Consider the following 25,354-nt stretch of genomic DNA (forward strand, 5'->3'; position numbering starts at 1 on the left):
TGAAGTCCTAGTCCACCATGAAGTCCTAGTCCACCATGAAGTCCACCATGTAGTCCTAGTCCACTATGAAGTCCACCATGAAGTCCTAGTCCACTATGAAGTCCTAGTCCACTATGAAGTCCACCATGTAGTCCTAGTCCACTATGAAGTCCAACATGTAGTCCTAGTCCACCATGAAGTCCTAGTCCACTATGAAGTCCACCATGTAGTCCTAGTCCACTATGAAGTCCACCATGTAGTCCTAGTCCACTATGAAGTCCACCATGTAGTCCTAGTCCACCATGAAGTCCACCATGTAGTCCTAGTCCACTATAAAGTCCACCATGTAGTCCGTCCACTATGAAGTCCACCATGTAGTCCTAGTCCACCATGAAGTCCTAGTCCACTATGAAGTCCACCATGTAGTCCTAGTCCACCATGAAGTCCTAGTCCACTATGAAGTCCACCATGTAGTCCTAGTCCACCATGAAGTCCTAGTCCACTATGAAGTCCACCATGTAGTCCTAGTCCACCATGAAGTCCTAGTCCACTATGAAGTCCACCATGTAGTCCTAGTCCACCATGAAGTCCTAGTCCACTATGAAGTCCACCATGTAGTCCTAGTCCACCATGAAGTCCTAGTCCACTATAAAGTCCACCATGTAGTCCTAGTCCACTATGAAGTCCACCATGTAGTCCTAGTCCACCATGTAGTCCGTCCACTATGAAGTCCACCATGTAGTCCTAGTCCACTATGAAGTCCACCATGTAGTCCTAGTCCACTATAAAGTCCACCATGTAGTCCTAATCCACTATGAAGTCCACCATGAAGTCCTAGTCCACTATGAAGTCCACCATGTAGTCCTAGTCCACCATGTAGTCCTAGTCCACCATGAAGTCCACCATGAAGTCCACCATGTAGTCCTAGTCCACCATGAAGTCCTAGTCCACTATGAAGTCCACCATGTAGTCCTAGTCCACCATGAAGTCCTAGTCCACTATAAAGTCCACCATGTAGTCCTAGTCCACTATGAAGTCCACCATGTAGTCCTAGTCCACCATGTAGTCTGTCCACTATGAAGTCCACCATGTAGTCCTAGTCCACTATGAAGTCCACCATGTAGTCCTAGTCCACTATAAAGTCCACCATGTAGTCCTAATCCACTATGAAGTCCACCATGAAGTCCTAGTCCACTATGAAGTCCACCATGTAGTCCTAGTCCACCATGTAGTCCTAGTCCACCATGTAGTCCTAGTCCACCATGAAGTCCACCATGAAGTCCACCATGTAGTCCTAGTCCACTATGAAGTCCACCATGAAGTCCTAGTCCACTATGAAGTCCACCATGAAGTCCTAGTCCACCATGAAGTCCACCATGAAGTCCTAGTCCACCATGTAGTCCTCGTCCCTCCTGCACAGGGTCACGTCCCCGGTGAAGCCCCGCCCCCGGTGAAGCCCCGCCCCCATTCTCTGCTGCCTTTAAGGAGCGTCGTCCATCACGCCTTCTTCTGGATAACGAAGCGTTTAAACCGCTGAATGAGTTCATGAATGAAAGCTGTTGTTGTTGTTTGTATTTACGCTTCTGCATGAACACAAAAGATCAACTTCAGACTGAAACGGCTCTTCAGTTTCTATAAAATGCCATTTTACACAAAAAAGCCTTTTGTCTTAAAGACTGAAGCCTGTTAGCCTAGCTTAGCGGCCCGTTGGCCTAGCTTAGCGGAGCCTGGTTAGTCTAGTTTAGCGGAGCCCTGTAGCTTAGCATAACAGCTGGAGGCGTCGTCTTTAAAGAGATGTTTCTATTTGAATATTAGTAGATTATATAATGGATACAATGTTACGCAGAATAAAGATGATGCTGCATCGACTTATTTATTAGAATAATAAACGAGCTCCGATAGCTTCCCCTTTGCTTCCAGTCGTTATGCTAAGCTAAGCTAATGGCTTCAGCTCTTAAAAACCCACAGAGAAAACGACTTGTTCTGCCTCCCAAAGATCAATCTGAAGCCTGAAGCTGAAGTCTGAGGCCTGAAGCTTGAGGCCTGAAGCTGAAGCCTGAAGCTGAAGTCTGAGGCCTGAAGCTGAAGCCTGAAGCTGAAGTCTGAGGCCTGAAGCTGAAGCCTGAAGCTGAAGCCTGAGGCTTGAGGCCTGAAGCTGAAGCCTGAGGCTGAAGCCTGAAGCTTGAGGCCTGAAGCCTGAGGCCTGAAGCTGAAGCCTGAAGCTGAAGTCTGAGGCCTGAAGCTTGAGGCCTGAAGCTGAAGCCTGAAGCTGAAGCCTGAAGCTGAAGTCTGAGGCCTGAAGCTGAAGCTGAAGCCTGAGGCTTGAGGCCTGAAGCTGAAGCCTGAGGCTGAAGCCTGAAGCTTGAGGCCTGAAGCCTGAGGCCTGAAGCTGAGGCGTCGAGTAGCAGGACTCCGTTCTGACTTGTGAGCCGTGACATCTGGCCGTGGAGACTTTAACCCGGCGGCGAGATCTAAATACCGTTTGATGATTTTATAGAAATGCAACAAGAAGCAAAGTTACAAAGAACGTTTGACTTAAATTAATTAATTCATGGAAACTCTTTTATTTTACAGCATGTTTCTTTCTTTTCTTCCATTGTAACTAAAGAGATGTAAACATTTGTATTAATATAATTTTGTTCCTGATGAATATTTAACTTTGCACTTTGACTCCAGACGACGACCTCGTTCGCTTCATTTGTAAAATAAAGATTTCTAAAAAGTAACCGGCTTTCTTTTTAGGAAATGTCTCGCAGCTTTTTGGTTGAAATATTAATATTTGTGAACATTTAAATGTTTTATTTGTTTGAGCGTCTTCATAACCAGTTCTGTCTTTTGAACAAACTTTATCGATGTGCTTTCACATTCTCATTTATCTTTAGTTTGATTTTGCTGTACAGATAAAAATTGTCAATTTAATAAAACTGTCTGCTGATTTTCGTATCTTTGACTCGACCTGAGTTTTTATTTTAATTACATAAGAACATTTACTAAAGTACAACACTGAGGTACTTGTACTTTTGGAGTATTTACTGCGATTATTATAAAAACATCTATTATAATGCCATATTACAGATTCAATTACAACTTTATTGATCCCAAAGGTGGAGGTCATCATCAGATAAAGTAAATGCTCCACAATGAACTGATTATGCATCATAATTATAATTAATATGAATAAATGTGCCATTCTGCTCAGTACTTAACTTTTGGTGCATTTAAAGTCTCTAAATATTTGAACGCAGGACTTTTTTCGTAGTATTACCACTACGGATTAATTCTGTCTACATGTGGTGGTGGTTTGAACCACCAGGGGGCTGTATTGCCATTCAAAAGCTTCACCTGAGCACAGTCAGTTTAACACGTGACCTTGTCCTCCTGACGACCAGTGGCGGCTGGTGGAATCTTAATCAGTGATTGGGTAAACTGCTTCTTAGCCCCGCCTCTTGAGGGCCAGTGTGGCCCCGCAGCGGCTGACAGGCGGAGAGGAAGTGCAGATCTCTTGAAGCATATATTAAATATTTATTTCACATCGCGATGAGGACAAAGGACGCGGGTCGGACCTTGAGCTGCACAAACATCTTTATTGTTTAGTTACGATTCCTTAAAGTCAAGAATGAAGCGGCTCGTTTATTGATCTCGGATTAATGGTGTTAGCTGACCAGCAGGAGGCGCCACACACACACACTAACGTGCAACCCACAAGAAGACTATCAGCACTTATTATCACTATTATTATGTCAGAAGTGCGTGAGCAAAACAAAACAAACCCCCAAACATCAGTCAGCTGGACTCCTGGCGGAATCTCAGAGAATAAATTAGAAAGTAAAAACGCTATTCCTTAAAAAATAAACAGTAGCGACATTTTACGGTCGATAATCAAAGTTGACTCAAACATTCTGCTAACGACGAAGAACAAAGTGAACAAAGTGAATCCAGTGTCCGAAAAACCTACAAAATAAGTGAAGCGTACGGAGCTGAACGAGCCAATCACAAGCTAGAAGGCCTTGAGGTCAAGGAAGTGGGAGGTTCTACTGGGAGCTGTGGGTCAGACTGAAGGCACTGAGTGTTGTTATTAGGTTGGTCTCCTCTCTTTGGAAGAAGAGGAGGAGGAGGATGATGATGAAGACGAGGAGGCGCCTCAAGCTGCAGTTCCACGAACGGCTACAAGATCGAAGACAAAACTACTGAAAAAGTCCCAAATTATTTCTATTAAAATGATATTTTCCCCACGAGAAGTTGATTCCATGTAATGAAGAGAATAAAAACAGTTTCATATATTCTCAGTGTTTAGGCCATTAGCCGGTTAGCTTAGCATTGAGAACAGTTACGTCTCGTTGCCTCCACGTTCTACGTGTGAATTGAATCGTTAACTCTACCGTAGATTATCGCGAGTTTATGAATTTATTAGCAATTTAAGACACAACTCTTTGCTAAGTCCCACCCCTCGTACGCAAACCGGCCAATCATAGCGTAGCATCAGCCAGCTCCGCCCAGGTTCCCGACAACTATCCGGCTCCATAGAGAGCCTCTGGGGGCGGGGCTTAGAGAAGGGTTCCTTGGGGACTCTCACAGTATTGAACAAGTTTAAACTTTCACTTTTTAAATCAAGGAACTGAATATTTTCCCAAACCGTTGGTATCATTTGAACTTGTTGAAATGGTCATGTGACGTTCATTCAACAGGAAGTCTTGAACTCGTTTATGCTAAGCTAACCGGCTGCTACATGATGTCAGAGTGGGATCCGATGCTCACTCACCAAAAAGTCCATTTCATAAAAAAGCATGTGTTTGATTGACAGGTGTTTCAGCCAATCACAGTCAGCGCCTCCATCGCTCTCACCAGGTGACGGGGACTTTCTGACTCGTAACTAAAAAAGATGGCGGCGAGCGGCGTCCGTGTTCCTCGTGTTCAGCCCTCAAACCGTCTGGGCGACAGGAAACGACCGCCTGGTTCACCGTCTACGCGGCAACGGCTTCTGATTGGTCCTGGCATCTTGGCTGGGTGACCGGAGAGGGGGCGGGGCATCAGGAGGCGGCGGCCTGCACGTAGTTGGCGGGGTAGAGGCCGACCTGGCCGCCGGCCAGCTGACCTTTACACCAGCCCTGCTCGTCTTCCTCGCTCATCTTCAGCAGCTGCTCGCCTGAAGACCACAAACAGAGAGCTGGATGGGATCTGGTCCTGGTTCAGAGTCTGCTTACCAACCGAGGTCCCTCCTTCTGGGGTCCCATCAGGTCCCATCAGGTCCCATCAGGTCTCAACAGGTCCCAACAGGTCCCATCAGGTCCCAACAGGTCCCATCAGGTCCCATCAGGTCCCATCAGGTCCCAACAGGTCCCAACAGGTCCAATCAGGTCCCATCAGGTCCCATCAGGTCCCAACAGGTCCCAACAGGTCCAATCAGGTCCCATCAGGTCCCAACAGGTCCCAACAGGTCCCATCAGGTCCCATCAGGTCCAATCAGGTCCCATCAGGTCCCAACAGGTCCCAACAGGTCCCAAAAGGTCCCAACAGGTCCCATCAGGTCCCAATCAGGTCCCATCAGGTCCCAACAGGTCCAATCAGGTCCCATCAGGTCCCAACAGGTCCAATCAGGTCCCATCAGGTCCCAACAGGTCCCAACAGGTCCCATCAGGTCCCAACAGGTCCAATCAGGTCCCATCAGGTCCCATCAGGTCCCATCAGGTCCCATCAGGTCCCAACAGGTCCAATCAGGTCCCAACAGGTCCCAACAGGTCCAATCAGGTCCCATCAGGTCCCAACAGGTCCCAACAGGTCCAATCAGGTCCCATCAGGTCCCAACAGGTCCAATCAGGTCCCATCAGGTCCCATCAGGTCCCAACAGGTCCCAACAGGAGCCATCAGGTCCCAACAGGTCCCAACAGGTCCCATCAGGTCCAATCAGGTCCCATCAGGTCCCAACAGGTCCCAACAGGAGCCATCAGGTCCCAACAGGTCCAATCAGGTCCCATCAGGTCCCAACAGGAGCCATCAGGTCCCAACAGGTCCCAACAGGTCCCATCAGGTCCCAACAGGTCCCAACAGGTCCCAACAGGTCCCATCAGGTCCCAACAGGTCCAATCAGGTCCCATCAGGTCCCAACAGGTCCCAACAGGTCCCAACAGGTCCCATCAGGTCCCAACAGGTCCAATCAGGTCCAATCAGGTCCCATCAGGTCCCAACAGGAGCCATCAGGTCCCAACAGGTCCCATCAGGTCCAATCAGGTCCCATCAGGTCCCAACAGGTCCCAACAGGTCCCAACAGGAGCCATCAGGTCCCAACAGGTCCCATCAGGTCCCAACAGGTCCAATCAGGTCCCAACAGGTCCCAACAGGAGCCATCAGGTCCCAACAGGTCCCAACAGGTCCAATCAGGTCCAATCAGGTCCCAACAGGTCCCATCAGGTCCCAACAGGTCCAATCAGGTCCCATCAGGTCCAATCAGGTCCCATCAGGTCCCAACAGGTCCAATCAGGTCCCATCAGGTCCAATCAGGTCCCATCAGGTCCCAACAGGTCCCAACAGGTCCAATCAGGTCCCAACAGGTCCCAACAGGTCCAATCAGGTCCCATCAGGTCCCAACAGGTCCCAACAGGTCCAATCAGGTCCCATCAGGTCCAATCAGGTCCCATCAGGTCCCAACAGGTCCCAACAGGTCCAATCAGGTCCCATCAGGTCCCAACAGGTCCCAACAGGTCCCAACAGGTCACAACAGGAGCCATCAGGTCCCAACAGGTCCCAACAGGTCCCAACAGGTCCCATCAGGTCCCAACAGGAGCCATCAGGTCCCAACAGGTCCCAACAGGTCCAATCAGGTCCCAACAGGTCCAATCAGGTCCCATCAGGTCCCAATCAGGTCCAATCAGGTCCCATCAGGTCCCAACAGGTCCAATCAGGTCCCAACAGGTCCCAACAGGTCCAATCAGGTCCCATCAGGTCCCAACAGGTCCAAACAGGTCCAATCAGGTCCCATCAGGTCCCAACAGGTCCCAACAGGAGCCATCAGGTCCCAACAGGTCCCAACAGGTCCCATCAGGTCCCAACAGGTCCCAACAGGTCCCAACAGGTCCCAACAGGTCCAATCAGGTCCCATCAGGTCCTGTCTCTCATTGAACACGAAAAAAACAGTGTGTATGTTCTTTTCTAAGCAATCCTCAACTGTTGCACATTCTAATGTGTTTTTGGGAACTGAGAAACTGAATGTTGTTAATAAGTTCAAATACTTAGGCATTATGCTTGATTCCACACTCTCCTTTAGGAGCCATGTTAAAATGATGTCGAAAATCATAAACTTCCATATACATAATTTTAAACAAATAAGAAACTCTCTATCGACTAATGCCGCTTTGCTGTTTTTACACTCTATGATACTCTCACATGTGAGTTACTGCTTAACCAGTTGGTCTATGACAAGCTCAATAGTTATTAAACCGGTCGAACTACTCTATAAAAAAGCATTGAAAATACTGGCTAAAAAACCATTTAAGTATCATCATTGCTATATTTTAACCAAATACAAAATGTTAAGTTTTAATAATTTTAGAAAATTCACTTCGGCCTGTTTGATTTTCAAAATACTAAATGGCCTAGCGCCACCCCCCCTTAAAACCTTTATCAAACATCGATCTATTAACTCCACTCTGTCCACCAGAGCTGTCACAAACAGGGACTGTGAGGTCCCGTTGAGAAAAACCCTGTTTGGGCAAAATGTGCTGTCCTTCAAAGGATGCATGATGTGGAACAGCCGACCTCCTTCTATAAGGGAAAGCCCCAGCCTGGTCACCTTCAAAGGATGCATGATGTGGAACAGCCGACCTCCTTCTATAAGGGAAAGCCCCAGCCTGGTCACCTTCACAGGCCACCTGAAGGCATGGCTCAGACTTAATCAGCCCTGTGACCATTAGAGTTAATCCGCACGGTATCCAAATGTCTTGCATGCACCTTTTTATTAATCTTTTTTTCTTCTTTTGTATTACTGTACTGTCATGTGTGAAGTGATGTGTGCTTTCCATTTCACTCTGCTTGCATTCTTAAATTACATCAACCTGCCAAGGGACTACAGATGGAAACTAGCCTCCCGGCTATAATCTGGCATATTTACATGTACATTGTACTGTCAATCAATATGCACTGTCCCTTATTCTCTAAATAAATAAATAAATAAATAAATAAAAAAATCAGGAGCCATCAGGTCCCAACAGGTCCCAACAGGTCCAATCAGGTCCCATCAGGAGCCATCAGGTCCCAACAGGTCCAATCAGGTCCCATCAGGTCCCAACAGGTCCCAACAGGTCCCAACAGGTCCAATCAGGTCCCATCAGGTCCCATCAGGCCCCTCTAAACCCTCTGTAGACATTCTGGGCTCAACATGTGAGCATAAAGATAAACTTTATAGAACTTTAGAGAACCGTATCTTCTGGTCTTCAGGGTCCAGTGAGTGGTGGGTCATGTTGCTGTTGTAGTACTCATGTTGGCCACTAGAGGCTGAGGCTCACTCGTAGTCAGGGCTGAGTTTGTATCTCTTCACTTTAAACGTGTATTATTATTATTACCTTTGCATTGAAAATGCCGGAAGGTTATGTTTTGATCGCCGTGTATTCATTTATTTATTTATTTGTATGCGTGTTATTCGCAAAACTCAAAAAGTATTGAACCGAATCGCATGCAATTTGGTGGGATGATTGTTTATTATCCGGGGACCAGTTGATTAGATTTTGGGATCGATCGGGTCAAAGGTCAAGGTCAAAGGTCATGAACAGGTCAAATCTTCTTGAATCACATGGAATTTGGTGGGATTATTGGTTATTATCCGGGGACCATTTGATTAGATTTGGGGATCAATCGGGTCAAAGGTCAAGGTCATGGAAAGGTCAACATCTTTTTTTACCATAGCACGATACATTTGTGTCCAATTGGCATGCAACTAATGCCAAAATGTTCATAATTCAATGCCCAATCTTGTGATATGCGAAGGTATGCGCTCTACCGAGTGCCCGTTCTAGTTATTATTATATTATTATTATAATTATGAATATTACAACAGACAGAACATTATTCTGACAAGGAAATAATCTACATTTGTAAATAACCAAATAAAAACATTTAAAGAACTTCAGAACATTATATCACAACAGAACATATTTTGGAATTAAAATAAAAAATATTAAAACTCATTTTTATTCAACTTCTCTTAAGTTGTAATCACAGAAATGAAAACATTGAACATCAGAAATAGATTTCCAGAATATTTTGGTTGAGCTAAATTATCTCTGATGAATAATGAATCTAATAATAGTTATATTATAAGTTATAATAATTTGTTTATCTTTAAATAGACGAGCACAACAAATCCTTCAGAACAAACGTTTGATTCATTTGCAGTGAAAATAAAAAATAATCTATATTTGATGTAAATTCTTCAGGTTGATACATAAAACTGTTTATCTTTAGGTAAATATGTTCATCAACAACAAAGTACAGATTGTTATTATGTATTTATGTTTATTGATTAGTTAGCTCAGAATTCCTGATAAAACCAGAGGAATTATTTAATGAAGCCAAACATGGTTTTATATATAAATATATTTATATATATATTATTTGTATAAATATATATATACAAATATATTTATATATACACAAATGTATTTATATATATTATTATTTATATATATATATATATCTACAAATATATTCATACACACACAAATATATTTATATATATATTATTATTTTTAGAAATATATATACAAATATATTTATATATATACAAATATATTTATATATATATATATACAAATATATTTATATATATTATTATTTATATATATATATTTATTTATATACAAATATATTAATATACATATTATAAATATATTTATATGTATATGTATAACATCATGCCATTATAAATCATTTGATATATATATATATATGATCAGTGTGTGTGTGAGGTGTGTGTGTGTGTGTGTGAGAGGTGTGTGTGTGTGTGAGGTGTGTGTGTGAGGTGTGTGGTGTGTGTGTGTGAGGTGTGTGTGTGAGGTGTGTGTGTGTGTGAGGTGTGTGTGTGTGTGAGGTGTGTGTGTGTGTGTGTGTGAGGTGTGTGTGAGGTGTGTGTGAGTGTGAGGTGTGTGTGTGAGGTGTGTGAGGTGAGGTGTGAGGTGTGTGAGGTGTGAGTGTGAGTGAGGTGTGTGTGTGAGGTGTGTGTGTGTGTGTGAGGTGTGTGTCTGTGAGGTGTGTGTGTGAGGTGTGTGTGTGTGTGTGAGGTGTGTGTGTGTGAGGTGTGTGTGTGTGAGGTGTGTGTGTGAGGTGTGTGTGTGTGGTGTGTGTGTGTGAGGTGTGAGGTGTGAGGTGTGTGTGTGTGAGGCAGGTGTGTGTGAGGTGTGTGTGAGGTGTGTGTGTGAGGTGTGTGTGTGTGTGAGGAGGTGTGTGTGTGAGGGTGTGTGAGTGTGTGTGAGGTGTGTGTGTGAGGGTGTGAGAGGTGTGTGTGTGAGGTGTGTGTGAGGTGTGAGGTGTGGTGTGTGAGGTGTGTGTGAGGTGTGTGGTGTGAGGTGTGAGGTGTGTGAGGTGTGTGTGAGGTGTGTGAGGTGTGTGTGAGGTGTGAGGTGTGTGTGTGAGGTGTGAGGTGTGAGGTGTGTGAGGGTGTGTGAGGAGGTGTGAGGTGAGGTGTGTGAGGTGTGAGGTGTGAGGTGTGTGTGTGTGTGAGGTGTGAGAGGTGAGGTGTGTGAGGTGTGTGTGTGTGTGTGAGGGGTGTGTGTGTGAGGTGTGTGTGTGTGTGTGTGTGGTGTGTGTGAGGTGTGTGTGAGGTGTGTGTGTGTGAGGTGTGTGTGAGGTGTGAGGTGTGTGTGTGAGGTGTGTGTGTGTGTGTGAGGTATGTGGTGTGTGTGTGTGTGAGGTGTGTGTGTGTGTGTGAGGGGTGTGTGTGTGTGAGGTGTGTGTGTGAGGTGCGTGAGATGTAGTTTAACTTCCTGTCTCAGTTTACAGGAAGTTGAATGTTTGTGAACTATTCATCAAATAAACTGCTTAAAAAAAATAAAAACATAAAGTGGAGTATTAATATAATAATAAAGTAGTTAATAGCTCCAATATAATGCTTTATGAACAGCATAAAGTATACGGTTCTGAAAAGGGTAATACCTTTGTACTCTGGTCATAGTACTTTACCTCTACAGAGTATTTATCTACACAGAGTATTTATGTACTCTGGTCGAGAGTACTTACCTCACAGAGTATTTATGTACTCTGGTCATAGTACTTTACCTCACAGAGTATTTATGTACTCTGGTCATAGTACTTACCCCACAGAGTATTTATCTACTCTGGTCATAGTACTTTACCTCTACAGAGTATTTATGTACTCTGGTCATAGTACTTTACCTCTACAGAGTATTTATGTACTCTGGTCGTAGTACTTTACCTCTACAGAGTATTTATGTACTCTGGTCATAGTACTCACCCCACAGAGCATTTATGTACCTGGTCATAGTACTTACCTCCACAGAGCATTTATGTACCTGGTCATAGTACTTTACCTCTACAGAGTATTTATGTACCTGGTCATAGTACTTTACCTCTACAGAGTATTTATGTACCTGGTCATAGTACTTTACCTCACAGAGTATTTATGTACCTGGTCATAGTACTTACCTCTACAGAGTATTTATGTACTCTGGTCATAGTACTTTACCTCACAGAGTATTTATGTACCTGGTCATAGTACTTACCTCTACAGAGTATTTATGTACCTGGTCATAGTACTTACCTCTACAGAGTATTTATGTACCTGGTCATAGTACTTTACCTCTACAGAGTATTTATGTACTCTGGTCATAGTACTTACCTCTACAGAGTATTTATGTACTCTGGTCATAGTACTTTACCTCTACAGAGTATTTATGTACTCTGGTCATAGTACTTTACCTCTACAGAGTATTTATGTACCTGGTCATAGTACTTACCTCTACAGAGCATTTATGTACCTGGTCATAGTACTTTACCTCTACAGAGTATTTATGTACTCTGGTCATAGTACTTACCTCTACAGAGTATTTATGTACTCTGGTCATAGTACTTACCTCTACAGAGTATTTATGCACTCTGGTCATAGTACTTTACCTCTACAGAGTATTTATGTACTCTGGTCATAGTACTTACCTCTACAGAGTATTTATGTACCTGGTCGTAGTACTTTACCTCTACAGAGGATTTATGTACTCTGGTCATAGTACTTTACCTCTACAGAGTATTTATGTACTCTGGTCATAGTACTTTACCTCTACAGAGTATTTATGTACTCTGGTCATAGTACTTTACCTCTACAGAGTATTTATCTACTCTGGTCATAGTACTTTACCTCTACAGAGGATTTATGTACTCTGGTCATAGTACTTTACCTCTACAGAGTATTTATGTACTCTGGTCATAGTACTTTACCTCTACAGAGTATTTATGTACTCTGGTCATAGTACATTACCACTTCAGAGTATTTATGTACTCTGGTCATAGTACTTTACCTCTACAGAGTATTTATCTACTCTGGTCATAGTACTTTACCTCTACAGAGTATTTATGTACTCTGGTCATAGTACTTACCTCTACAGAGTATTTATGTACTCTGGTCATAGTACTTACCTCTACAGAGTATTTATCTACTCTGGTCATAGTACTTTACCTCTACAGAGTATTTATGTACTCTGGTCATAGTACTTTACCTCTACAGAGTATTTATGTACTCTGGTCATAGTACTTACCTCTACAGAGCATTTATGTACCTGGTCATAGTACTTCACCTCTACAGAGTATTTATGTACCTGGTCATAGTACTTACCTCTACAGAGTATTTATGTACTCTGGTCATAGTACTTTACCTCTACAGAGTATTTATGTACTCTGGTCATAGTACTTACCTCTACAGAGTATTTATGTACTCTGGTCATAGTACTTTACCTCTACAGAGTATTTATGTACTCTGGTCATAGTACTTACCTCTACAGAGTATTTATGTACTCTGGTCATAGTACTTACCTCTACAGAGTATTTATGTACTCTGGTCGTAGTACTTTACCTCTACAGAGTATTTATGTACTCTGGTCATAGTACTTTACCTCTACAGAGTATTTATGTACTCTGGTCATAGTACTTTACCTCTACAGAGCATTTATGTACCTGGTCATAGTACTTTACCTCTACAGAGTATTTATGTACTCTGGTCATAGTACTTACCTCTACAGAGTATTTATGTACTCTGGTCATAGTACTTTACCTCTACAGAGTATTTATGTACTCTGGTCATAGTACTTTACCTCTACAGAGTATTTATGTACTCTGGTCATAGTACTTACCTCTACAGAGTATTTATGTACTCTGGTCATAGTACTTTACCTCTACAGAGTATTTATGTACTCTGGTCATAGTACTTACCTCTACAGAGTATTTATGTACTCTGGTCATAGTACTTAACCTCTACAGAGTATTTATCTACTCTGGTCATAGTACTTTACCTCTACAGAGTATTTATGTACTCTGGTCATAGTACTTTACCTCTACAGAGTATTTATGTACTCTGGTCATAGTACTTACCTCTACAGAGTATTTATGTACCTGGTCATAGTACTTACCTCTAGAGTATTTATGTACTCTGTTCTTAGTACTTTACCTCTACAGAGTATTTATGTACTCTGGTCATAGTACTTTACCACTACAGAGTATTTATGTACCCTGGTCGTAGTACTTTACCTCTACAGAGTATTTATGTACTCTGGTCATAGTACTTTACCTCTACAGAGCATTTATGTACTCTGGTCATAGTACTTTACCTCTACAGAGTATTTATGTACTCTGGTCATAGTACTTTACCTCTACAGAGTATTTATGTACTCTGGTCATAGTACTTTACCTCTACAGAGTATTTATGTACTCTGGTCATAGTACTTACCTCTACAGAGTATTTATGTACTCTGGTCATAGTACTTTACCTCTACAGAGTATTTATGTACTCTGGTCATAGTACTTTACCTCTACAGAGCATTTATGTACTCTGGTCATAGTACTTACCTCACAGAGTATTTATGTACTCTGGTCATAGTACTTTACCTCTACAGAGTATTTATGTACTCTGGTCATAGCACTCCCTCTACAGGTATTTATGTACTCTGGTCATAGTACTTACCTCTACAGAGTATTTATGTACTCTGGTCATAGTACTTACCTCTACAGAGTATTTATGTACTCTGGTCATAGTACTTTACCTCTACAGAGTATTTATGTACTCTGGTCATAGTACTTAACCTCTACAGAGTATTTATGTACTCTGGTCATAGTACTTTACCTCTACAGAGTATTTATGTACTCTGGTCGTAGTACTTTACCTCTACAGAGTATTTATGTACTCTGGTCATAGTACTTACCTCTACAGAGTATTTATGTACTCTGGTCATAGTACTTACCTCTACAGAGCATTTATGTACTCTGGTCATAGTACTTTACCTCTACAGAGTATTTATGTACTCTGGTCATAGTACTTTACCTCTACAGAGTATTTATGTACTCTGGTCATAGTACTTTACCTCTACAGAGTATTTATGTACTCTGGTCATAGTACTTTACCTCTACAGAGTATTTATGTACTCTGGTCATAGTACTTTACCTCTACAGAGTATTTATGTACTCTGGTCATAGTACTTTACCTCTACAGAGTATTTATGTACTCTGGTCATAGTACTTTACCTCTACAGAGTATTTATGTACTCTGGTCATAGTACTTAACCTCTACAGAGTATTTATGTACTCTGGTCATAGTACTTACCTCTACAGAGTATTTATGTACTCTGGTCATAGTACTTACCTCTACAGAGTATTTATGTACTCTGGTCATAGTACTTACCTCTACAGAGTATTTATGTACTCTGGTCATAGTACTTTACCTCTACAGAGTATTTATGTACTCTGGTCATAGTACTTTACCTCTACAGAGTATTTATGTACTCTGGTCATAGTACTTTACCTCTACAGAGTATTTATGTACTCTGGTCGTAGTACTTTACCTCTACAGAGTATTTATGTACTCTGGTCATAGTACTTACCTCTACAGAGTTTTATGTACTCTGGTCATAGTACTTACCTCTACAGAGTATTTATGTACTCTGGTCATAGTACTTACCTCTACAGAGTATTTATGTACTCTGGTCATTAGTGCTTGCCTCTACAGGTATTTATGTACTCTGGTCATAGTACTTACCTCTACAGAGTATTTATGTACTCTGGTCATAGTACTTTACCTCTACAGAGTATTTATGTACCTGGTCATAGTACTTACCTCTACAGAGTATTTATGTACTCTGGTCATAGTACTTTACCTCTACAGAGTATTTATGTACTCTGGTCATAGTACTTTACCTCTACAGAGTATTTATGTACTCTGGTCATAGTACTTTACCTCTACAGAGTATTTATCTACTCTGGTCATAGTACTTACCTCTACAGAGTATTTATCTACCTGGTCATAGTACTTTACCTCTACAGAGTATTTATGTACCTGGTCATAGTACTTTACCTCTACAGAGTATTTATGTACTCTGGTCATAGTACTTACCTCTACAGAGTATTTATGTACTCTGGTCATAGTACTTACCTCTACAGAGTATTTATGTACCTGGTCATAGTACTTTACCTCTACAGAGTATTTATGTACTCTGGTCATAGTACTTACCTCTACAGAGTATTTATGTACTCTGGTCATAGTACTTTACCTCTACAGAGTATTTATGTACTCTGGTCATAGTACTTTACCTCTACAGAGTATTTATGTACTCTGGTCATAGTACTTACCTCTACAGAGTGTTTATGTACTCTGGTCATAGTACTTTACCTCTACAGAGTATTTATGTACTCTGGTCATAGTACTTTACCTCTACAGAGTATTTATGTACTCTGGTCATAGTACTTTACCTCTACAGAGTATTTATGTACTCTGGTCATAGTACTTACCTCTACAGAGTATTTATGTACTCTGGTCATAGTACTTTACCTCTACAGAGTATTTATCTACTCTGGTCATAGTACTTACCTCTACAGAGTATTTATGTACCTGGTCATAGTACTTTACCTCTACAGAGTATTTATGTACCTGGTCATAGTACTTTACCTCTACAGAGTATTTATGTACTCTGGTCGTAGTACTTTACCTCTACAGAGTATTTATGTACTCTGGTCGTAGTACTTTACCTCTACAGAGTGTTTATGTACTCTGGTCGTAGTACTTTACCTCTACAGAGTATTTATCTACTCTGGTCATAGTACTTTACCTCTACAGAGTATTTATGTACTCTGGTCGTAGTACTTTACCTCTACAGAGTATTTATGTACTCTGGTCATAGTACTTTACCTCTACAGAGTATTTATGTACTCTGGTCATAGTACTTTACCTCTACAGAGTATTTATCTACTCTGGTCATAGTACTTTACCTCTACAGAGTATTTATGTACTCTGGTCATAGTACTTTACCTCTACAGAGTATTTATCTACTCTGGTCATAGTACTTTACCTCTACAGAGTATTTATGTACTCTGGTCGTAGTACTTTACCTCTACAGAGTATTTATCTACTCTGGTCGTTGTACTTTTACTGGATGAAAAACATCCATCAAGTTTTATTCTGATGTTTTTAGTGATTTTGTTTCATTGTCGTCTTGTTTGCACATTTTAATGAAAAGGTCATCAAACTAGCCCCGCCCCCTGTGGCACTAGCCCCGCCCCCTGTGGCACTAGCCCCGCCCCCTGTGGCACTAGCACCGCCCCCGGGGAGCATTAGTAGTGTTAATACCTGCTTTAAAGCTGAGCTCGTCGGCCTCCTGGCCCGTGTAATCGTAGAGCGCTTGGACTCGCACGCCCTCTACCTGCACCTCCTCCTCCTCCTCCCCCTCTTCCTCCTCCTCCGGCTGCATGCCGTTCACCTCCAGCTCCTTCTTAGGACTCTCCTCGTCGGACCAGTCGGACGAATACTCCTTCACCCTGAGGGGAGACAGGAAGTCACACAGACGCACAGGACGCTGGTCGGGCTTCTCAAGAGGGGAAAAAACAACGTTTCAACGGCACCTGAATGCAGCATGACAGACACAGGTTCAAAAGAGAGACATGTCATCAATGAAGGGATCAATACTTAGAACAAGGGAGGACACACACCTGGCTCCTGAGGGAACATGTTTACTCTCTAACGAGCGGCGGTGCGTTCAAGGACCAGCAGACAGGATGGGATTAAATAAAGAAGTAGAGCAAGTGACTTACAGCCAAATGTCTTGTGCTTGGGAGGAAATGTACTGTAACTAACACTCACACTCTCTCTCAGACACGCACACACACATGCGCGCACACACACACACACTCACTAATTAGAGTGCATGTGTACGGCTTTAACTCCTCAGGGTGACGACAAGGTACCAAACTAGACTTCATGCTGCCTCCATCCACTCTGTGTGTCTGTGTGAGAGTGTGTGTCGGAGAGTGTGAAGGTGTGTGTGTGTGTGTGTTCAAGTGTGTGTGTGCGTAACTGGAAAAGGAGATGATGCATATCAGGTTTATCCTTCAAGCCCACAACACAAAACACCTTTCAGTGGATGAAATGGGTTTTTAAAATGTACATATATATAATATATATAGAATATATATATATTATAAATATAATATATAAATAATATAAATATTATATATATATATATTATAAATATAATATATAAATATTATATATATACACAATATATATATATATGTGTGTATATATGTAAATATATTTATGTGTAAATATATTTGTGTGTGTATTTATATACTTATTTATATATATATATATATTCAGCAGCAGGACGTGGGGGGTCCTCCTACCTGTTGGTTTCCATGGTGATGGGACTGGGGGGGGCGTTGGTGACCACGTTGGTGAGGGTGACCACGTCGCTCTGGGAGCTTCCGCCTCGCTCCTTCCTGCTGATGGAGCGGCTCGCCTCCGGAGACCACTCCTGTGCAGGGGGGGGGGGGGGTGAGCGGGGGGGCGTTCCAACACTGTTACTACCGGACTGAGAGGAACGCCAGTCAGAGAAATACAATAAAAACAAATGGAGGTCGTTTGATTGGTCCAATAGAAAAGAGAACAGGAGGAGGTGGTGAGGATACAGTTAACCACTCACGAAGCCTGAGTGTGTGTGTGTGTGTGTGTGTGTGTGTGTGTGTGTGTGGACAATGGCTCTCTGTGTCAGTGCCACTGAACAGATTCCTCTCTCTCTCGCTCTCTCTCCATCTGGTTCTTCATTTGTTTTGTAAACATTATGAAACATAAAGTTAGTAAATAAACACAAATCATGGATTTGAAAAGCTTTTACATTTGTGTCATGTCGATTCTGTTGTAGGATTTGAAATTAGATGATCCAGGTCTCTCACACACACACACACACACACACACACACACACACACACACACACACACACACACACACACACACACACACACACACACACACACACACACACACACACACACACACACACACACACCTGGCAGAGGACTCTATTGTGACTCTGGAAAATTGAGTCTGCAGATCTTCTCACAGACAAAAAGGACGACACACAGGTTGAAATCTGTAGATCCACTACGTGTGTGTGTGTGTGTGTGTGTGTGTGTGTGTGTGTACATTCCTGACCCCCTCACAGTCACACAACAAGTCTTTCACTGGCGGCCTGTTTAATATTCAGTCTGTGAAACTGGGAGCGACTGACGGAGGAAAACATGAAGGAACCAAGTTATGTACATATTCACAGAGCTTTACATAGAGAGTGTGTCTGTCTGTCTGTCTGTCTGTGTGTCTGTCTGTCTGTCTGTCTGTCTGTCTGTGTCTGTCTGTCTGTCTGTCTGTGTGTCTGTCTGTGTGTCTGTCTGTCTGTGTGTCTGTCTGTCTGTGTGTCTGTGTGTCTGTCTGTCTGTGTGTCTGTGTCTGTCTGTCTGTCTGTCTGTCTGTCTGTGTGTCTGTCTGTCTGTCTGTCTGTCTGTCTGTGTGTCTGTCTGTGTGTCTGTCTGTCTGTGTGTCTGTGTGTCTGTCTGTCTGTCTGTCTGTGTGTCTGTCTGTGTGTCTGTCTGTCTGTGTGTCTGTGTGTCTGTCTGTCTGTGTGTCTGTGTGTCTGTCTGTCTGTGTGTCTGTCTGTCTCTCTGTCTGTCTGTCTGTCTGTGTGTCTGTCTGTCTGTCTGTCTGTCTGTGTGTCTGTCTGTCTGCGTGCGTGCGTGTCTGTGTGTGTGTGTACCTCCAGCTGAGGCCAGTTCATGCTCATGCCCGGTCCGTGTGTGTTCCTCCACCATCGCAGGTCCTCCGTGTCATTGGCTGCTCTGATGGTCTGACCCAGGTCCCGGTGCAGGCTCATGAACCTATTGGAGAGAGCGGCTGTCAATCACATCCTCCTCCTGGCCCCTCCCCCTCCTGGCCCCTCCCCCGCCTCCAACTTCTGTCATTAGAGATTTTAAGTGTCCCGTTCTTTATGTCCGATACAAAGACACGGATGCGTTGCCGTGGTAATGGTTGGCGTGGTAATGGTTGCCGTGGTACATCAGATTGCAGTTTTGTATTTTTTGTCAAACAAAGTCTGAAGGAAGTGTAACTTTTTTTGATGATTCATGTGATTTTAACGGAGTTGTTCTGCAAGACGTCAAAAAGGGGCGGGACTTAGTATTTTAAACATTTAAATATCAGTAAAATGTATTTTCTCATCACTTCCTCTTCACAGAGCAAACGTGAGAGATTAAAGATTTTGTTCAATATTTGGACAAGAATCCTGTTGGACTTTGTGGTTACCGTGGTAACAGTGGCATGTTTAAAGAGAAGGAGGGGTCGACGGTTAATGGACAACACAGAGTTCTCCATTAACTCTTGTGTACACACACACACACACACACACCTCGACAGTCCTGCATAACTTCTCTCTGAGTCACTTAATCACTCTATTTCTATCAGTGTGTGTGTGTGTGTGTGTGTGTTACCCGTCCTTGGAGGACAGGTCCAGGTGTGTGTGGACGTCCAGCAGGACGTCCTTGAAGAAGCACAGCCTCCTCCTCTCGGCCTCCTGCGTGAGGTCGAACACCTGCTCCATGTCCTCCATGTAGCGAGGGTTACAGCGGTTCAGCTCCTCCAGGGCCTTGGTGTAGCGCTGCTTCACCTACACACACACGCACACGCACACGCACACACACACACACACACACACAGTAAACAAGACTTGGAGAACTCTGTGTGTGATCAGAACTCACAACCAGAGTTGTTCTCACACACTTGAGCCACATTTCTTGTCTACTGTAACTCTTGTGTATCCGAGGTTGGCAGTTTGATTCCCGGCATCTTCTGTCTGCATGTTTTAGTGACCGTGAACCCAAAGTCGCTCCTATAAGCCTATACAGCTGCATTCTCTCTCCTGACCACCAGGGGGCGACTCCTCTTGTTGTATAGAAGTCTATGCTTCACGTGTTAACAGTGCATTCTCTCTCCTGACCACCAGGGGGAGACTCCTCTGGTTGTATAGAAGTCTATGCTTCACATGTTAACAGTGCATTCTCTCTCCTGACCACCAGGGGGAGACTCCTCTGGTTGTATAGAAGTATGTGCTTCATGTGTTAAAGCTGCATTCTCTCTCCTGACCACCAGGGGGCGACTCCTCTGGTTGTATAGAAGTCTATGCTTCATGTGTTAAAGCTGCATTCTCTCTCCTGACCACCAGGGGGCGACTCCTCTGGTTGTATAGAAGTCTATGCTTCATGTGTTAAAGCTGCATTCTCTCTCCTGACCACCAGGGGGCGACTCCTCTGGCGTTCATTGGCTGCAAACAACGAAGGAAATCCTCAAACTCTAAACTCAAAACCATCACAAATCAACTGAAGAAGTGGCCGTTGTCGTGGCGACGTTCTCTTTTGGCGTTTCCTTAGTTTTTTGTCTCTATTATATATTTAATTATATGTTACAACTGTTAGTTTTAAAGGGCGAGGTTGTCGTCACCAAACGTACAACACAAACTCCCCGATGGAGGAGCACCAACAGCTCCTGGAGCAAAAAGACTGTTTTATGAATGAAGGCTGGTGTGAATAATGGATACTCCTTCAGAAAGGTCAAAGGTCAAAGGAGAGAGGAACTGTGTTCACTGATGTCGATCCTGTTAGCTCATCGCTGCAGGACGAGCCCGGTCATGCCCCTCACACACAGGTATGCTCTGGACTGACTGACACACCCAGGCTGGTGTGTGTGTGTGTGTGTGTGTGTGTCATACCTTCTCGGCCTCCTCGCTGCAGCGCTCCGCCCGGGTTGTGAATTTTCGGACTTCCTCCTGAGACTTGGTCGGGTCGGCCCTGGCGTGCGTTTCCCTGGTAACCGTGGTCCACTCCTCCTTCCTGGCCTGATGGTAGCTCTTCTTACTGGCCTCCACCTACACACACACACACACACACACACACACACACACACACACACACACACACACACACACACACACACACACACACACACACACACACACACACACACACACACACACACACACACACACACACACACACACACACACACACACACACACACACACCAGGTATTTAGTGCACCTGCATGAAGGTGGCGCGGTGCGTTCAGGCTCCCTTTGAGGTCACCTCCTTCAGCTTGCGGACCCAGGGCTTCTGGGCCTTGCGGAAGCCGTCGTCGGCGTCCCGCGTTTCCTTGAAGCCCATCAGCTGCTTGTGGAAGGCGTCTTTCTGCCAGGCGCGCACCGTGTCGCTGTCCTCGCCCGCCAGCCGCTCACGCAGCTCCAGGTGCATCTCGCTGAGGCGGTCGGCCGCCTGCATGAAGGCGTGCCACGCCTTCTCCAGAGTCCCGTACTGAGGACCTGAGAACGCGAGGTGAGAAGGGAGGTCAGACGGGAGGTGAGACGGGAGGTGAGACGGGAGGTCAGACGGGAGGTCAGACGGGAGGTGAGACGGGAGGTCAGACGGGAGGTGAGACGGGAGGTCAGACGGGAGGTGAGACGGGAGGTCAGACGGGAGGTGAGACGGGAGGTGAGACGGGAGGTGAGAAGGGAGGTCAGACGGGAGGTCAGACGGGAGGTGAGACGGGAGGTCAGACGGGAGGTCAGACGGGAGGTCAGACGGGAGGTCAGACGGGAGGTCAGACGGGAGGTCAGACGGGAGGTGAGACGGGAGGTGAGACGGGAGGTGAGACGGGAGGTCAGACGGGAGGTGAGACGGGAGGTCAGACGGGAGGTCAGACGGGAGGTCAGACTGGAGGTGAGACGGGAGGTCAGACGGGAGGTGAGACGGGAGGTGAGACGGGAGGTCAGATGGGAGGTGAGACGGGAGGTCAGACGGGAGGTCAGACGGGAGGTGAGACGGGAGGTCAGACGGGAGGTCAGACGGGAGGTGAGACGGGAGGTCAGACGGGAGGTGAGACGGGAGGTGAGACGGGAGGTCAGACGGGAGGTGAGACGGGAGGTCAGACGGGAGGTCAGACGGGAGGTCAGACGGGAGGTCAGACGGGAGGTGAGACGGGAGGTCAGACGGGAGGTCAGACGGGAGGTCAGACGGGAGGTCAGACGGGAGGTCAGACGGGAGGTGAGACGGGAGGTCAGACGGGAGGTGAGACGGGAGGTGAGACGGGAGGTGAGACGGGAGGTGAGACGGGAGGTCAGACGGGAGGTCAGACGGGAGGTGAGACGGGAGGTCAGACGGGAGGTGAGACGGGAGGTGAGACGGGAGGTCAGACGGGAGGTGAGACGGGAGGTCAGACGGGAGGTCAGACGGGAGGTGAGACGGGAGGTCAGACGGGAGGTGAGACGGGAGGTGAGACGGGAGGTGAGACGGGAGGTGAGACGGGAGGTGAGACGGGAGGTGAGACGGGAGGTGAGACGGGAGGTCAGACGGAGGTCAGACGGAGGTCAGACGAGGGTCAGACGAGGGTCAGACGGAGGTCAGACGGAGGTCAGACGAGGGTCAGACGAGGGTCAGACGGAGGTCAGACGGAGGTCAGACGAGGGTCAGACGGAGGTCAGACGGAGGTCAGACGAGGGTCAGACGGAGGTCAGACAAGGGTCAGACGGAGGTCAGGCGGGAGGTGAGGAGACGGGAGGTCAGACGGGAGGTCAGACGGGAGGTGAGACGGGAGGTCAGACGGGAGGTGAGACGGGAGGTCAGGCGGGAGGTCAGGAGGTGAGGTGAGACGGGAGGTGAGACGGGAGGTCAGATGGGAGGTGAGACGGGAGGTGAGACGGGAGGTCAGACGGGAGGTGAGAAGGGAGGTCAGACGGGAGGTGAGACGGGAGGTGAGACGGGAGGTGAGACGGGAGGTCAGACGGGAGGTGAGAAGGGAGGTCAGACGGGAGGTGAGACGGGAGGTGAGACGGGAGGTGAGACGGGAGGTCAGACGGGAGGTCAGACGGGAGGTGAGACGGGAGGTGAGACGGGAGGTGAGACGGGAGGTGAGGTGAGGAGGTGAGGACGGGAGGTGAGACGGGAGGTGAGACGGGAGGTGAGGACGGGAGGTCAGGCGGGAGGTGAGACGGAGGTCAGGACGGGAGGTGAGACGGGAGGTGAGACGGAGGTGAGACGGGAGGTCAGACGGGAGGTGAGACGGGAGGTGAGACGGAGGTGAGACAGGAGGTGAGACGGAGGTGAGACGGGAGGTCAGGCAGGAGGTCAGGCGGGAGGTGAGACGGAGGTCAGACAGGAGGTGAGCGGGAGGTGAGACGGGAGGTCAGACGGGAGGTCAGACGGGAGGTGAGACGGGAGGTCAGACGGGAGGTGAGACGGGAGGTGAGACGGGAGGTCAGACGGGAGGTCAGACGGGAGGTGAGACGGGAGGTGAGACGGGAGGTCAGACGGGAGGTGAGACGGGAGGTCAGACGGGAGGTCAGACGGGAGGTCAGACGGGAGGTGAGACGGGAGGTCAGACGGGAGGTCAGACGGGAGGTCAGACGGGAGGTGAGACGGGAGGTCAGACGGGAGGTCAGACGGGAGGTCAGACGGGAGGTCAGACGGGAGGTGAGACGGGAGGTCAGACGGGAGGTCAGGCGGGAGGGGTGACGGGAGGTCAGACGGGAGGTGAGGCGGGAGGTCAGACGGGAGGTCAGACGGGAGGTCAGACGGGAGGTCAGACGGGAGGTCAGGGAGGTCAGACGGGAGGTCAGGACGGGAGGTCAGACGGGAGGTCAGACGGGAGGTCAGACGGGAGGTGAGACGGGAGGTGAGACGGAGGTCAGACGGGAGGTCAGACGGGAGGTCAGGCGGGAGGTCAGACGGGAGGTCAGGCGGAGGGTGAGACGGGAGGTGAGACGGGAGGTCAGACGGGAGGTGAGACGGGAGGTCAGACGGGAGGTCAGACGGGAGGTGAGACGGGAGGTCAGACGGGAGGTCAGACGGGAGGTCAGACGGAGGTCAGACGCTAATGGAGGTCAGACGGGAGGTCAGGACGGGAGGTGAGGACGGGAGGTCAGAGGGGAGGGGAGAGGGGAGGTGAGACGGGAGGTCAGACGGGAGGTGAGACGGGAGGTGAGACGGGAGGTCAGACGGAAGGTGAGACGGGAGGTGAGACGGGAGGTGAGACGGGAGGTGAGACGGGAGGTGAGACGGGAGGTGAGACGGGAGGTCAGGACGGGAGGTGAGACGGGAGGTGAGGGAGGCAGAGGAGGTCAGACGGGAGGTGAGACGGAGGTCAGACGGGAGGTCAGACGGGAGGTCAGACGGAAGGTGAGACGGGAGGTGAGACGGGAGGTGAGACGGGAGGTGAGACGGGAGGTCAGACGGGAGGTCAGACGGGAGGTCAGACGGGAGGTCAGACGGGAGGTCAGACGGAAGGTGAGACGGGAGGTCAGACGGGAGGTCAGACGGGAGGTCAGACGGGAGGTGACGGAGGTCAGGGGAGGTGAGACGGGAGGTGAGACGGAGGTCAGACGGGAGGTCAGGCGGAGGTCAGGCAGGAGGTGATCAAATTTGGAGGTGAGACGAGATGGCGTACAGGTAGAGACCTGTCAATCACGTTTTAGCCCCGCCCCTAAAGAATCCCCTGCCCTTTAGTTTAACACATGAAGCATAGACTTCTATACAACCAGAGGAGCCCCCTGGTGGTCAGGAGAGAGAATGCAGCTTTAACACGTGAAGCATAGACTTCTATACAACCAGAGGAGCCCCCTGGTGGTCCGGAGAGAGAATGCAGCTTAACACATGAAGCATAGACTTCTATACAACCAGGGGAGCCCCCTCGAGGTCAGGAGAGAGAATGCAGCTTTAACACATGAAGCATAGACTTCTATACAACCAGAGGAGCCCCCTGGTGGTCAGGAGAGAGAATGCAGCTTTAACACGTGAAGCATAGACTTCTATACAACC

General features: G+C 46.5%; 1 protein-coding gene across 1 annotated transcript in view; it reads right to left on the reverse strand.

Moving 5' to 3' along the window:
- Nucleotides 1-3,543: 3,543 nt before the first annotated feature.
- pacsin3 (protein kinase C and casein kinase substrate in neurons 3) overlaps nucleotides 3,544-25,354 on the reverse strand; it is a 29,477-nt gene continuing 7,666 nt past the window's right edge. Inside the window, exons 4-10 of the mRNA XM_056413324.1 lie at nucleotides 21,632-21,864; nucleotides 21,259-21,414; nucleotides 19,985-20,160; nucleotides 19,255-19,375; nucleotides 17,851-17,981; nucleotides 16,799-16,986; nucleotides 3,544-5,122 (exon numbers count right to left, since the gene is read on the reverse strand). Coding sequence (XP_056269299.1) covers nucleotides 5,007-5,122; nucleotides 16,799-16,986; nucleotides 17,851-17,981; nucleotides 19,255-19,375; nucleotides 19,985-20,160; nucleotides 21,259-21,414; nucleotides 21,632-21,864 — 1,121 coding nt within the window. The 3' untranslated portion in view covers nucleotides 3,544-5,006. The remainder of the gene's footprint in view (nucleotides 5,123-16,798; nucleotides 16,987-17,850; nucleotides 17,982-19,254; nucleotides 19,376-19,984; nucleotides 20,161-21,258; nucleotides 21,415-21,631; nucleotides 21,865-25,354) is intronic.

Source organism: Pseudoliparis swirei, chromosome 4 (assembly GCF_029220125.1).
Source record: "Pseudoliparis swirei isolate HS2019 ecotype Mariana Trench chromosome 4, NWPU_hadal_v1, whole genome shotgun sequence".
Classification (NCBI taxonomy): domain Eukaryota; kingdom Metazoa; phylum Chordata; class Actinopteri; order Perciformes; family Liparidae; genus Pseudoliparis; species Pseudoliparis swirei.